Source organism: Xiphophorus maculatus, chromosome 20 (genome assembly GCF_002775205.1).
Source record: "Xiphophorus maculatus strain JP 163 A chromosome 20, X_maculatus-5.0-male, whole genome shotgun sequence".
Classification (NCBI taxonomy): Eukaryota; Metazoa; Chordata; class Actinopteri; order Cyprinodontiformes; family Poeciliidae; genus Xiphophorus; species Xiphophorus maculatus.
Window position 1 is genome coordinate 19,553,108 of NC_036462.1, and position 13,336 is coordinate 19,566,443.

The 13,336-nt window shown below is 39.1% G+C and overlaps 1 protein-coding gene across 1 annotated transcript; it reads right to left on the reverse strand.

Annotated features, from left to right (window-relative positions):
* Positions 1 to 1,266: 1,266 nt before the first annotated feature.
* Positions 1,267 to 4,473, reverse strand: emc3 (ER membrane protein complex subunit 3). The gene is made up of 9 exons (XM_005799815.3): positions 4,231 to 4,473; positions 3,853 to 4,012; positions 3,704 to 3,761; positions 3,069 to 3,162; positions 2,681 to 2,785; positions 2,445 to 2,526; positions 2,259 to 2,338; positions 2,080 to 2,162; positions 1,267 to 1,988 (listed from the first exon to the last, which is right to left on the reverse strand). Exons 2-9 carry the CDS (start codon positions 4,005 to 4,007, stop codon positions 1,860 to 1,862), a joined length of 786 nt encoding a protein of 261 aa, XP_005799872.1. The 5' UTR covers positions 4,008 to 4,012; positions 4,231 to 4,473; the 3' UTR covers positions 1,267 to 1,859.
* Positions 4,474 to 13,336: the final 8,863 nt, after the last annotated feature.

Below are 13,336 nucleotides of genomic sequence, written 5' to 3' on the forward strand. Positions count from 1 at the left end.
GCGGTATGTGATCCCTTGAAATTGACCTCAACATGTGAACTCAACAATGCTTCTTCATGTGGCCCATTGATGCCATTTACAAACAATTGTCTTCCTCCTTCTTGAATTTTATTGGCGGCTGGCTAGAAACATTTACTACCCTTCTTAGGAGCATTGCACTTGGTTTGATGAGCTCTCAGCAGATGCTAATTGCGGCTGGAAATTTGGTGGAGCTGTGTGGGGAAGGCACAAAGGAGGGATACTCTGTGGGACGGGATCTCTACTGAGAACTGAAGCTCCAAGGTGGAGCTTTGTGGAAATAGGCAGTTTATTTGTGGAGCAGATTAAGGCGTCCTTGAATGGCTGCCATGGAAGATTCAAGGATACATTAAACATGCATGAATGAGTCAAAGCAACACTCCAGGTATGCTTTTGCAGAGGAACTGATTTATGGCTTGATTTATGTATAACATGATACATAAATCAAGATAGTCGACTTTGACAAAAAATAAAAATGTGGACACAGATTTAGCGTTGGTTAAACAAGGACCAGATCATCCTAAAAAACATCCCACATCCGGCAGCAACAAAATCTTGATGTGTACGGTTAAGCCTTTTTCAGATGCACACAATAGTCCAGGTCCAAACAAACCTTCAGGACCTGCTCAGTTACTCCACAATGGTAAAGATTTCGCCTGCTCCTCCTGAATTTGATGTTCAACCGTGAATCAGCATGTCCTTTCTAGCAACACAAGATAAACTTTTCCAAGGAAACTGAGAAATGTGATCTCTCAAAAACCGGGCCACACTCCCAGGGTCAATTTCTGAACTGTATCAAACACATTTGCTTGAAGGCAGAATAGATTAAGCTGGAAAAGTCCACATAGATCAGAAAATACAGTTTCAATGAATGAGTTCAAAGATTAGGTAGATGGTAAATGTCCAAGTAACATCAAAGGCAGGAGCCGAGGATTGGATTCTTCCTTTTGATTCAATGATGGTATCCTGCATACCGTGTAATGAGATTATTTGAGATTATGATGACCTTTCTATCATTTCAAACCAATCTACCAATTCTCCTCAAACATCCAGGCATTTTGTCCAATCATTGCTGCTCAATTTGGATGGTCTCTTCTTCAGACCGTTCTCTGTAAACTCCACAGCAGAGAATGAAAGTTCCAGCAGAAAAAAAAAGTTGAAATAAACACAAAAAAGCCAGTCATGTAATCATTCTGTAATTATCAAATTGCTTGTTTTCAAAGAAAGATGTGCAACTGTACACTGCAATGGAGAAAACCAATTTTAATCAAAATTATTTCTAGACTGTACAAAATGCAAAGTAATGTTTAACCTTACAAAATTAACTGTCTAGATTACAGAAGACATTTCTATAACATGCGACCCTCAGCTGGTCCCAGGTCTGCTTCCAGTCTTTAGCGATAGACACAGAACAACTGCTCTACTATCAAACGATGGAGAGACTATATTGTTTATTATGTTAAAACCCTGACACCTGCACGATGTGTTTTGTCCTGTTGTTGAGTCATGATGCATTGGAAATGGAAATAGTCTAATTATACATGGGGAGAAAAGGGACTGTATCCAGTAGTATTATGAATGCATACACTTACAAGAGGATCATAATGCAGTTTCAATAAGAAATATGTCCTCTCAACAATCCAAAATATGTCCTTGTAAATAAAATAGCAACTCAAATGTGTTTCATTGACATGAGACAGCTAGAGTGTTTCAGTAGCTTAAGATTTTGTCAGGACTGGAAAAGGAATATTTGAAAGAACAATGACCATAAACGTGTAAACATTGCACATTATGAAAAGACAAAAATGGATCCCTGCAATGACTAAATTCAGACCAGGCAATCAGAAGATGCCACTTGGCAGCTCCTTGTTAAACATGCCATCAAAGTCCAGCTCCCTGCTCATCAGTTCGTCCTCCACACTCTCTAGCGCCCACTGGTGGTCTGTTAGCTCTAGTGCCTCCCACTCAGCCTACAAAAAAAGAAAATAACATAAAAAAATTACATGAAAATCTGTCATTTCTCACCAAAGGATCTAATTATACGGGCTCTATGATACATACTTTGAAAGCTTTATTTGTATCTGCCGGCATGGCCATGGCAGCACCACTCATCTGTTCTTGCATGATCCTCGACTGGTCAGCACCTGGAGGGATTCAGAGGCATAGCTACCATCAGCATGAGCGAATGATTAATCATGACTGTCTGCAGACGGGAATGATTCTCCATTAACTACACTTACCATTATCTTGACCTAATATGAGGGAGTACATGCTTCTCAGTCCAAAGACATTCAAGAAATACCACGAAGCTGAGCTCACCCTAAAAGAAAAAAAAGCAAGAGTGCACATGAGAAGGTCACATGCTTGATATAAACACAAAATGAATGTTTCAGTGAAGGTCAGAAAGTCCTGCTTTATTTCTTTACCAGGAAGCATCCAATGAGAGGAGTTCTATTCCTTGCTGCAACATAGGCTTAAAACGCAAGGTGAGAGGGAAGGGAACTTTCGCTGTGTTGAAAAACAAGCACAAAGACAAAACATCTGTTACATTAATACTTAGATTAATTAATTAAATACTTAGAATTGAGCACATCATGTTTAGAGCCAATTATCTGCAACTCGCTATGTAACAGGAGCTGCTACATTTAAGAAGAAATATTACTTGTTACAAATCCAGAAAAGGTCCAGTTGATCCAGCCACCGATGAGGATCATGGGAAGCACGTTGGTGACGTTGCCCTTCATCATGTCCGTCAACATGCTGGGATCTGGGAAACACAAGACTTGATTGTTCTAAACCAATGCGATGTTCAACGTATTTTTTCCCCCCAGCATTTCACCACTGTTTTGTAATACGTTAGGGAAAAAACTATTTGCTGAGTGTACTACAGTTTATATATATAAATATAAGTATATATAAATAAAAAATTATGCTAAATATAAGGATTAAGTTATTTTACTCTGTTTGGCCACTATTTTAAATAAAAATGTTCTCTTAGTCAAGATTACAGCCCAGTGACATCATGAGAGGCAGGTATTCACTAGGCCTACCTGTCATGGGAGACGGTGGAACGACCTTCCTTTTAGTCTTCTTAAAAAAGCCGTCCTCTTGGTTGTTGAAGTAGAACTTTCTCATCAAAAAGGACTAAAACACAGAAAGGTATTCAGTAACACTATTGTTAACTACAGGCATGATAAGAAACAGGAGATGGTTGGCCACAAGTCAGCTCATCCAACAGTTTTAGCTACATTAATTAAATTAGTTTTGTATTAAACTCTTGTTGCTTATAGCAGGTAGTTTCCTATAAATAATGTATACTCCAAAGTTGAAAAAAAGAATCATAACGTCAAACTGAAACAACACCTCACCTATTAAGTTATGATGCTAAAGGTGTTTTTCAAAATTACTTAAGCAGACAAGATAGACTGAGGACAACTTCTTATGTTTGTAACAAATCAATAACCTAAACTAAATTCACCTAATTTAACCATCATTTTACCAGGTGAAATGTGTGAGAGCCAGTTCTTACTTAAAAACATGACCTGACTAAGTTGATTAAATGTAAGTATGGCAATGGATATTGAACTATCTATTGATATGATTGAAAGACTGTTACTACTATTTTTATGATTTCGCTTTGATGGTGTTTTGAATATTAAACACTTGGGTAAAATTGACGTCTCACCTGTTTCGGAATGTATTTTCCATTTTCTCTGAGAATTCTGCTCCGAATAAGAACCTGGCTGAAATTTTAAAAAGCACACAAACATACCTTAATGCATTTTTAGCTGAACTTGTATAATTACCATGTACTGACAAGTACAGCGTGCTTACCTGTCTGAAACCTGCTCTAAGGTCAACTTTTTGTCACTCTGCAGAAGAATTGATACATAATGGCGAATCACGCCGACAAGAAAGGTGATGAAGACAATGGGCAAAACCACCCAGAGTCTGATGTTGGAGTCCAACAGAAGCTCCGGTTCGGCCATTCTGTCTGGAGGAAGACACAACAGAGCCAAACAGGCTATACGTCAGGGTGCGGGACCGTCTGTTAATAACGCCTTATTTCAACCTCAAATAACTCGCTAAACAGCATAATATTTACTTCTCGTAGGAATCTGTGAGCCCTTAGACAGAAGGTCTCTCAGATCACTGTAAAATAGCCACAGAAAAAAGAAGCTAACAATGTGCTAACGTTAGCCAACTGGCTACCTTCTTCCTGATGTCCGTCACGGAGGGTGGGAACCAACAAGTCCTCCCGAAGAGGCGACCCCCGCTTTCAGCTTTATTCCCGGGAAGCGAAAGACAAATCACATCCACTGGGTGAGGGCATCAAATTTGCTAGATAATTTTTTTATAAAATTGCGTTACATCTCAGCTATGGACACTGCGTTTTACTGACTGGGGAGAAGGATGAGAACAAATTTCTGCTTCTGCAGCTCCTCGTCTACAGAATCTCTCGCTGGCGCTGCAGCGCCGCCTCGCGGCGATGAAGGAGATCTATGAAGCTACGTGTGACTTCAGTGATTGCATTCAATTAGGAAAAGACCAGTTTCAATTTTAGTCAGTAAAAGTTGAGAACCCCCCCACCCTGGTCTACAATCTTCACCTTTGGCCTAAGTGAGTCTGATTCATACTTTGGCAGTGCATAGTCATAAATTGATTCATCATTTCAAAGCTCTTGTTCTTTTTCAGAACATTTCTTTCAAATATGTCCCAGATGGTTTTTTCTAATAAACCATCTGGTACACCAGGTGAAAGCATAGTTTTGCTTGGAGCTAACTCGCCTTTTGTGAAGAGTGCATTTCCTTTTCAGAGAGAAGGTAGTATATATACTATATATATATATAGATATATATATATATCTATATATATATCTATCTCTCTCTCTCTCTCTCTATATATATATATATATATATATGTATATATATATATATATATATATAGAGAGAGAGAGAGTATATATATATATATATATACATATATATATGTATATATATATATATATATATATATATATATATATATATATATATATATATATATATATATATAGAGAGAGAGAGAGAGAGAGAGAGAGAGAGAGAGAGATAGATATAGATATATATAGATAGATAGATAGATAGATAGATATAGATAGATAGATAGATAGATAGATAGATAGATAGATAGATAGATAGATAGATAGACAGACAGACAGACAGACAGACAGACAGACAGACAGACAGACAGACAGACAGACAGACAGACAGACAGACAGACAGACAGATAGATATTCATTAATATTCAAAATATAATGTTGTTTTTTCTTACTTTTCTCGTTAGAGGATTGACAGAAATGAAGAGGGCAGCATGGAAAAAGTAGCAGATGATGAGGGAGTAACACCGGAGCAGGAGAAGATGCTTTTGTGTCACCTGCTGTGTCACCAGCAGTTCCCCATAAAAGAGGTTCTTCTTCGTCACAAGCGGCTCTCTGACCTCCACAAGGTGAGGATATCAAACAGCAGGAGATAAATGTGCAACAAGCTATAAATAATCTGCTCTCTGCCATCTGTTAGACACTTAAATCCTCAGTATAGATCAATATATTTTTCAGAAGACAATTATTTTCTCTAACATAACAGTTAAAACCTGCTTCAAAAATTGCTGGTCCCCAGCAATTTTGCACAAACAAAATTGCCGGGGACCAGGTCATTGTCTCCTTTGGATTCCTACATTTCATTCTTTGTAATTCAGATCAGCAGAGGGCTGTGTTGTGCAGGAGTGTTTCATGCATAACTTTTCACTTTCATTCTAAACACTGAGGACTATTCATTTTTAAAGATTTTGGGGGTTCTGAGAGGAATTTTGTTTCTAAACCTTTTCTTTTTATGTAGCAAATTAATAATTTTAAAATTATTTTAATACATTTTCTGTTAAATATTCTGTGGATGAGTGGCTGAGTTTTACATAATCAGTCTCTCTCCTGAAGCCAGTTATGATTCATCAATAAATACGTTGCTGCAACTGTATTCACTTTATGATCTTTACCATCAGGTTTAAGTTGGTCAAAAAGCAGAAGGCCAAATCCTCTCCAGTTCGCCTGCCTGTGGATGACATTGTTTGGTTGTAACAGCCTCACATCTCTGATCTCCCCATTGATTAAAATTGCAGAACAGGATGCACCATGCCCAATGCCTTCACACTTGTGAACGTCTCCCCAGTTTTCAGCGTGGCTCTGGCTCAGCTTACCAGAATTTGTGTCAGTTGACTAAGCCGTTTTACGTAACAGCTCAACACACAATAACAAAGAGTGAGGATGGCCTGTTTTTTAATATATATATATATTCTAAATGCATAGACCTGGTGTATCAATATATCAACAGCCTGGTACTTCTAAATCTTAGAACATGCCTATCTGTAACAGCTACTTCACAATTTGAGGTTTTATGCAGAACAGATGTTGTGTCCTTGCTTTTGGCATTCATCACCAAGCAGCCATGGAGCTGGTTGAATGACCCAAAAAAAACCTGCTGTTGCCTTGCAGTGTTATGTGTTGTTTCTCTGCTTACGTTTCACCTTGTGAATTGTAAAACAATGAAGCTGCTCTAGGTGGAACTCTGTGTTCTTCTCTCATATTTTTGTCAAAAAGGTATACATTGACTATACAAAATGTTCTCCATGTTGTCTCATTTTACAGATTGAATTTGTTTTGACTGTATTAAAAGAAACACAAATATTCTGATGCTTTGCTATGCATGCTCCAAATGACCTTTGGTGCCTTTTTTTCTTCAGGGGTATTTGACATTTTTCGTTGACGTGTCAGTATTAATCCCAGTTGTTTAAGTAACATTAAGCCTGAAATAACTTTCTGTGCACCTGGGACAAGTGAAGTGATGCAAAATATTTTTTTATTATTCAGTGTTTCAAAGAGGACTATTGTGTCAATTATTATTAAATTACTTGCTGTTATTCTGTCTATAAATAACTTTGTTGTGTCGAAGTTGACTCATGCATAGCTCAATCACATATCACACTTAGAAAGCTTAGCCTGCTCTGTTATGCCTGTATCTTATTAGTTGGCTTTTGCTAGAATTCATGACACCTTCCTCTTGGTGTCATTTTCTCAGGACGTCAGCATTTCCTCAGTTGTCATGGTTCCTGCAAGGCTGTTCCACGGTTCATCAGACTCACCTGTTGCTTTTTCCACTCTTTCCCATATTTATGCTTTCTATTTTTATCTGGTTCTCCTGCTGGTGCCAATCTTCCAGTTCCCGTTTTCCAATACAAATGTTTTTCTATTTGTATCACATTACTTTGTAGCTACCATTATTGGATGTTTTGAACTATTTATTCCATCAATTCATCACTTTCATCATGATGTGCTTGCTTACAGTCTTTGTTTGGTTCCCACACAACTGTAGTTTGCAACAGATTCATCCATTTCAAAACCATTGTTGTCTAAGAAGTTATTGCCCAGTGGAAACATCTAGTTGTGTCCAAGTGTCCACCATCTCCCTCAATGTTAAGAGGGAAAGTTGATGTTATGAGGGCAGGTTTTCTTCTTCATTATTCCATCCATATTGTGCAATGCATCAACACCACTAGTAGCAAAACAGACTCCACGTCTAATAGCTATGACTGTGTTCTTGCGTCAAAAGCCTTAACTTGACTGTTTCAGACATTTCTCTTGACAAATGACTCAATTTGTCTAGAAAAATTTCTTGAGAAATTTGTCTTTTGTCAAGACAAATTTCACTTGTGTTTCATTTGACTATAAAATGTTTCCCAAAAAGCATCTACATTGTCTCTATGGACAAATTTAAGTAAAACGTAAACAGACTCCACAATTTCTCCAAAAAAGGTGTTAAAACATAGAGCATGAATTATACCAGAAGCCAGCAAACGATCAGTAGCCTTTGCATTCTTGTTTATGCCACTTTTCTGGTCGAACTCCTTGATCCTAAGAACATACTGTACAATTTGATGTTTCTCTGAAACCAAAATGTTTGTGTTCCTTTCCTTCCTCTGGGATCAAAAAGGAAATACATCTAAGACTATACTCAGAATAAACACATTTCAAACAGAGGAACTTGTCTCACGGAGGAGAGTTGCTTAAACCTTCAGACCAGCTGGCCAAACAGAGAAAAACTGAATTCAATATCTGAGCAACTCAACATCTGCACATTCACTGGAAAGAGTTTACATTTATTACTAAACCTTAGCATTCATAAGATAAAGCATCCTGCCTTATTACAGGTTGTATTATCTGAGTTCTCTACATACTTTTTGTAATCTTACCCTTAGGAAGATTGGCAGGAATGTTAAAAAACAAACAAATAGCAAGCCTAAACAATAAAAGCTGAGGACAAATATATTTTGTTTTTATTACAAACAGATTTGCTTGGATTTATCAAATATGCAAAGACCATGCTGGATAACATTTTCTCTATGTAGGTCAGACTGCACTATTGTGTCAGATGTTTATTTGTGAGACTGGATGTTCTTCAGATTGATGTCTGCATCAAGTAATCTCTTAACAGAAAAGATATGCATGTAAATCAGATACATTATTATTGTTCTACTATGTGTGATTTTGAGTGATTTGCACCCCCAGTAATTTGCATCTAAGGCAGCCAAATAAAAATAATATTAGTAATGACAATAAAAATTGCAGCCTATTAGTGTGGATACTTGCAGAAATGTGCAATAGGCGCCAGAGATTATTTTATTAATTGTGATAATCTGGTTGCCACCTGAAAATCTAGGAAATTCAACTTTTGTGATGACATTTTCAGTGAAAAAGCGATTGTGTAGGTTCCTCCGACTTCCTATCTGTCTCTCCCTTTTGGCCTCTTCTGCATTGTGGCCTGACAATTGCCAATTAGGAGAAGAGATGAAACTCTAGCCCTGAAATTTTATGATATTCGTAGCAAAACATTAAAATTATAAATCAGGAGAGCAAGTTTTCCCACACCCAGTTAGCTAGAAGAACATTAAAACATATTACTCACCAAAAAGTGATCTCAAAACAGAAAGTAATTGTATTATCCTACTGCAGATGGGAAACATAAGAAAGACTACAGACATTTGTGTTTAATAATAAATACCATTTGAAACAAATAATAATCTGGAATTTAGATGACACTTTTCAGAACATTAAAGTAACCTCATATCCTAAATAATAGCCTTGTGTTACATTTACTTGAGTAACTTTTTGGGGAAAAAAGAACTTATAAGAATAGTTTTACTACACTATATTGTTTTTTTTTAAACTTGAGTAATAGTGTTATTGGTGCTTTTACTTGAGTAGATTGATTTTGCATTTAAAGAAATAAACTTCAGAGATTGGAAACAGATTAATGGATTTTTGCAGCCTATGAGCTAATGTTTAATGTTGCAAATTTGAGCATAATTACTCGACATTTTATATGCTGCTGTTTACATCCTTATTGATTTTTGTATCAATAAGTATGGTTATTTTATTTGAAAGGTTACATAATGGTTTATGTATTTATGTTAAAGTAAAATCTTGTTTACACTGTCCTCCCAAAATAAAGCGATGCACCCCCCTGCAAAATTCCTCTGGAGCTGGGGCTGGACTGGACCTCTGCATTGGCAAATACATTATTAGAATAAGGTTTTATGTCATGCTCATTCCACATAAAATAATGAGCCTGTGTAAGTATTTCATCCTGGTGTTGTATACCACTTGCAATTTATTTTTTGTAACTACAGAGGTGGTGACACTACCATGTAACAAAGTTGTTATAATTATACTAAAAATGTATGATTATGTTACTTAAACAAATGTTTTTGATATAAATGAGGGTATAACATCCACAGATTTCTTAGGATGGTGAACTGGACCAAAAACAATTAAACCTAATATAATTTGAAAGGCAAATTAAGTGTAATAGCACACATAAGAAATATATCTAAAATATATCTAAATATATATCCAAATATATCTAAAGCTTAAATGTCTTGCCTGAACCCTTTTACACGCTGACCTTCTTCTCAGTGTTTGGACTCTGATGTTTCATCTCCTCTCTGGAACAGCCAGACTGCTCCTTGAGGGAATTCCTCCCGCAGAGGAGAATTATGTTCAGGGTTTTTTTTTGTCTTTGCTGTGTGTGTTGGTGTGTACTACAGTAAAGCCTCTTTGATGGTAAAAGAAGACGGCGGGCAGGTGGCCCAAGTATGTGTTTGTATGTGTAGGAGAGAGGACACATTGTGAACTCTCACTGTACAAACTTTCTGGAATGATTGAAGTCTGGACAGAATAACAAATAGCAACTCTCTTATATGGCAGATGTCTCCTCTTGATATTTGCTACTGTACTTGTTGATTGTTCTAGCTGACTGTGTCATAATGTAACATTTACACAAACTGTAAATGTCTTTTTTTCATGATGTTGGATCAGGGAAACAGATTATGCACCTATTGAAATTTATCTGAAATTAATCTAAAGGTGGAAAATATGACTGAGAACTCCAGCACAGTCCATCAACAAATCGATTCATTTAAGAATAAAAATAAAAGGTAAATGACCTGTATTTGTATAGCGCATTATCTAAATGACAAGATTCCAGAGTGCTTCACAGCTTTTTTTATTAAGTCACAGCTTTTGCTGTGACCTAATAAAAACAAAAACCTGCACCAATTTTCTGTGTCCTATTTTGAAAGAAAACCTTTTCTTCTGGCACTGTACTAACACGATTTAGTTAATATAAACAAGCTGACTGACACCTGCACCCCCAGCAGCAGCATGTCGTGTTTATTCATTGTTGGCCAATATTTACCCTGCGACGACCATAAATTATAGCCCCACTCGACTAACAAGTAACCCCTCCACTATACTGCCTTTGGACCCCAGAGTCGATTCACTGAAACCAGTTTTCAGGTAATTACATAACCACATCATTTCCACAGCGCAACTATTTATTGCTTATCCATGAGTGGACCACATGGTAGCTATAATCACTCAGTCACTGCCATCCACTCCCTGCATGATGAATGCGCCAGTAGATTGACCTTAATTGACTTTGAGTGCATCGTCATCCAGCAGTGTTCAACAAAATCCTTTGAATGGGTTTAGTGGTCTGTGGCAAGATCTTTTCTTCCTGTTGCTCCTAATTATGCGTGGTGAGGGCCGCAGTGCTGTGGAGCACAGAGCCTAAGCTCAGCGCTTGTGAGAGAAGCTACTTGGAATCAAACACAGAATTCAAACCATGTGAAATGACTATTTTCTTTCCTTATGTTAGTGAAGAATTGCCTTCATAAGTTCATAATCTACTTAAAAAATACTTTAGTTAAGCTCTTGCACTATTACATGCTGGCCTGACCTCTATAAAGTCATCATTGTTTCAGAAACCAAAGCTGTTCAGGGGGCCATGCTACTTTGTGCACAATGTGGAGCAGTGTGTGAGCTTTGGTCAAAAAAGGCTTGATTTTCTTTTCTAATGCTTTTGAGGAATGACATTCACTGTCACAAAATAATGCAACATTTAAAATGCACCAGTGAATTAAACATTTTGAAGCATCAGAATATTGCAAAACCCAAAGATAAGGCAAAGTGCCACTAACTGGTTTGGTATGTTAAAATATACTACTAAAGGATCCTTAAGTGTTATAAATATTCTAAGTAACATAGAAAGAATTGCATTTTGAAGGTACAATTGTAGGAGAAATGCTAAATCTTGCTTGTGAGGACTGAAGTGACCTCAGAGTTGTTGTTTTGTGATCCTGGAGTTTGGGGTCAACACAGTGTTGGGTAACACAAAGCTTTAGCTAATTATAGAAATCTAAATACCGAAGGGAACAATGTTTGGTTCAAACGAGAGCTTTAATGATGAAAAGGTAAAAGTGAGTATTGTTGTTCCCTAGGAAAGGACACACCCAGCCGCCGTTCATAAAAGACAACAGAGTTTACAGATGTAGCTCCACAGAATTATAAAAGGAGTTCAGAAAGGCCAAACTTGTGAAACAGTCTCTCTATGATTTGCTAAATCTTGATGAAATCCGTCAAAGTGCCAACGATGTTTTGCATTTGAGAACAGAGGAGCTTAAGGAGTACTTGAAATACCTCACACCAAATCACAGCTTAGGTTCAAAAGATGAAGAGAAAATTAAGTACAAAAACTCAATTCAGTTCAATTAAGAAACTTAAATATTGTTGTCTCCTGCAGTCAGAGTTATACTCAAGAGTGATTGTAGATGCTAATGGCTGTGGGTAGGAAGGATCTCTTGTAGAAGTCAGTATTACAACAAATTTAGCTAATTATTTGTTTATTTCTGTCAAGAAGTGCGGGTGGTGTTGGTGGTGAGGCAGATGCAGCGGACCCAGGTTAGATGAATTATGATGATGTTTAATTATAAATAAGTCCAGCAACAAGCAGCAGGCACAAGGAAACACTGACGAAACATAGACGTAACAATGATGAACATTGACGAGGACCCGACGAGGAACAAGGGACACAGGTGGGGTTAAATACACGGGAGGGTAATCACAGAACGAGACACACCTGGGAACAATCAAGGGGAGGACAGGACAACGAAGAGACTAAGGACACAGAAAACTCTAAATAAACACAGAAAAACACAGATCCTGACAGTACCCCTCCCTCAAGGGCGGCTACCAGACGCCCAAAAAAAAAAACCACAACAAGGGTGGGCGGAGGGGCGCCGGATGGGGGGCCAGAGTCCAGAAAAAACAAAAACACAACAAGGGTGGGCGGAGGGGCGCTGGACGGGGGGGCCAGAGTCCAGAAAAACAAAAAACTACCCACCATCGTGGGCGGAAACACAAGAAGGGCCAAGAGTCCATAAACAAACAAAAAACTACCCACAGGGTGGGCGGAGGCAAAGGAGGCGGGAACCACGGAGGTGGTCCGGTGGTCGTCCGCGGCGGCGGGAACCACGGAGGTGGTCCGGTGGTCGTCCGCGGCGCTGGAGGCGGGAACCACAGAGGCGGTCCGGCGGCCGTCCGCGGCGCTGGAGGCGGGAACCACGGAGGCGGGAACCACGGAGGCGGTCCGGCGGCCGTCCGCGGCGCTGGAGGCGGGAACCACGGAGGCGGTCCGGCGGCCGTCCGCGGCGCTGGAGGCGGGAACCACGGAGGCGGTCCGGCGGCCGTCCGCGGCGCTGGAGGCGGGAACCACGGAGGCGGTCCGGCGGCCGTCCGCGGCGCTGGAGGCGGGAACCACGGAGGCGGTCCGGCGGCCGTCCGCGGCGCTGGAGGCGGGAACCACGGAGACGGGAACCCCGGAGGCGGGAACCACGGAGGCGGTCCGGCGGCCGTCCGCGGCGCTGGAGGCGGGAACCACGGAGGCGGTCC

Excerpts from the sequence above, each read along its gene's own strand:
- emc3 (XM_005799815.3), bottom strand. The coding sequence starts at position 4,007 with ATGGCCGAACCGGAGCTTCTGTTGGACTCCAACATCAGACTCTGGGTG. Across the intron at positions 2,527-2,680 it reads CTTTTCTGGATTTGTAACAA|CGAAAGTTCCCTTCCCTCTC; the intron begins GTAATATTTCTT and ends TTTTCAACACAG. Across the intron at positions 1,989-2,079 it reads ATACAAATAAAGCTTTCAAA|GCTGAGTGGGAGGCACTAGA; the intron begins GTATGTATCATA and ends CTTTTTTTGTAG.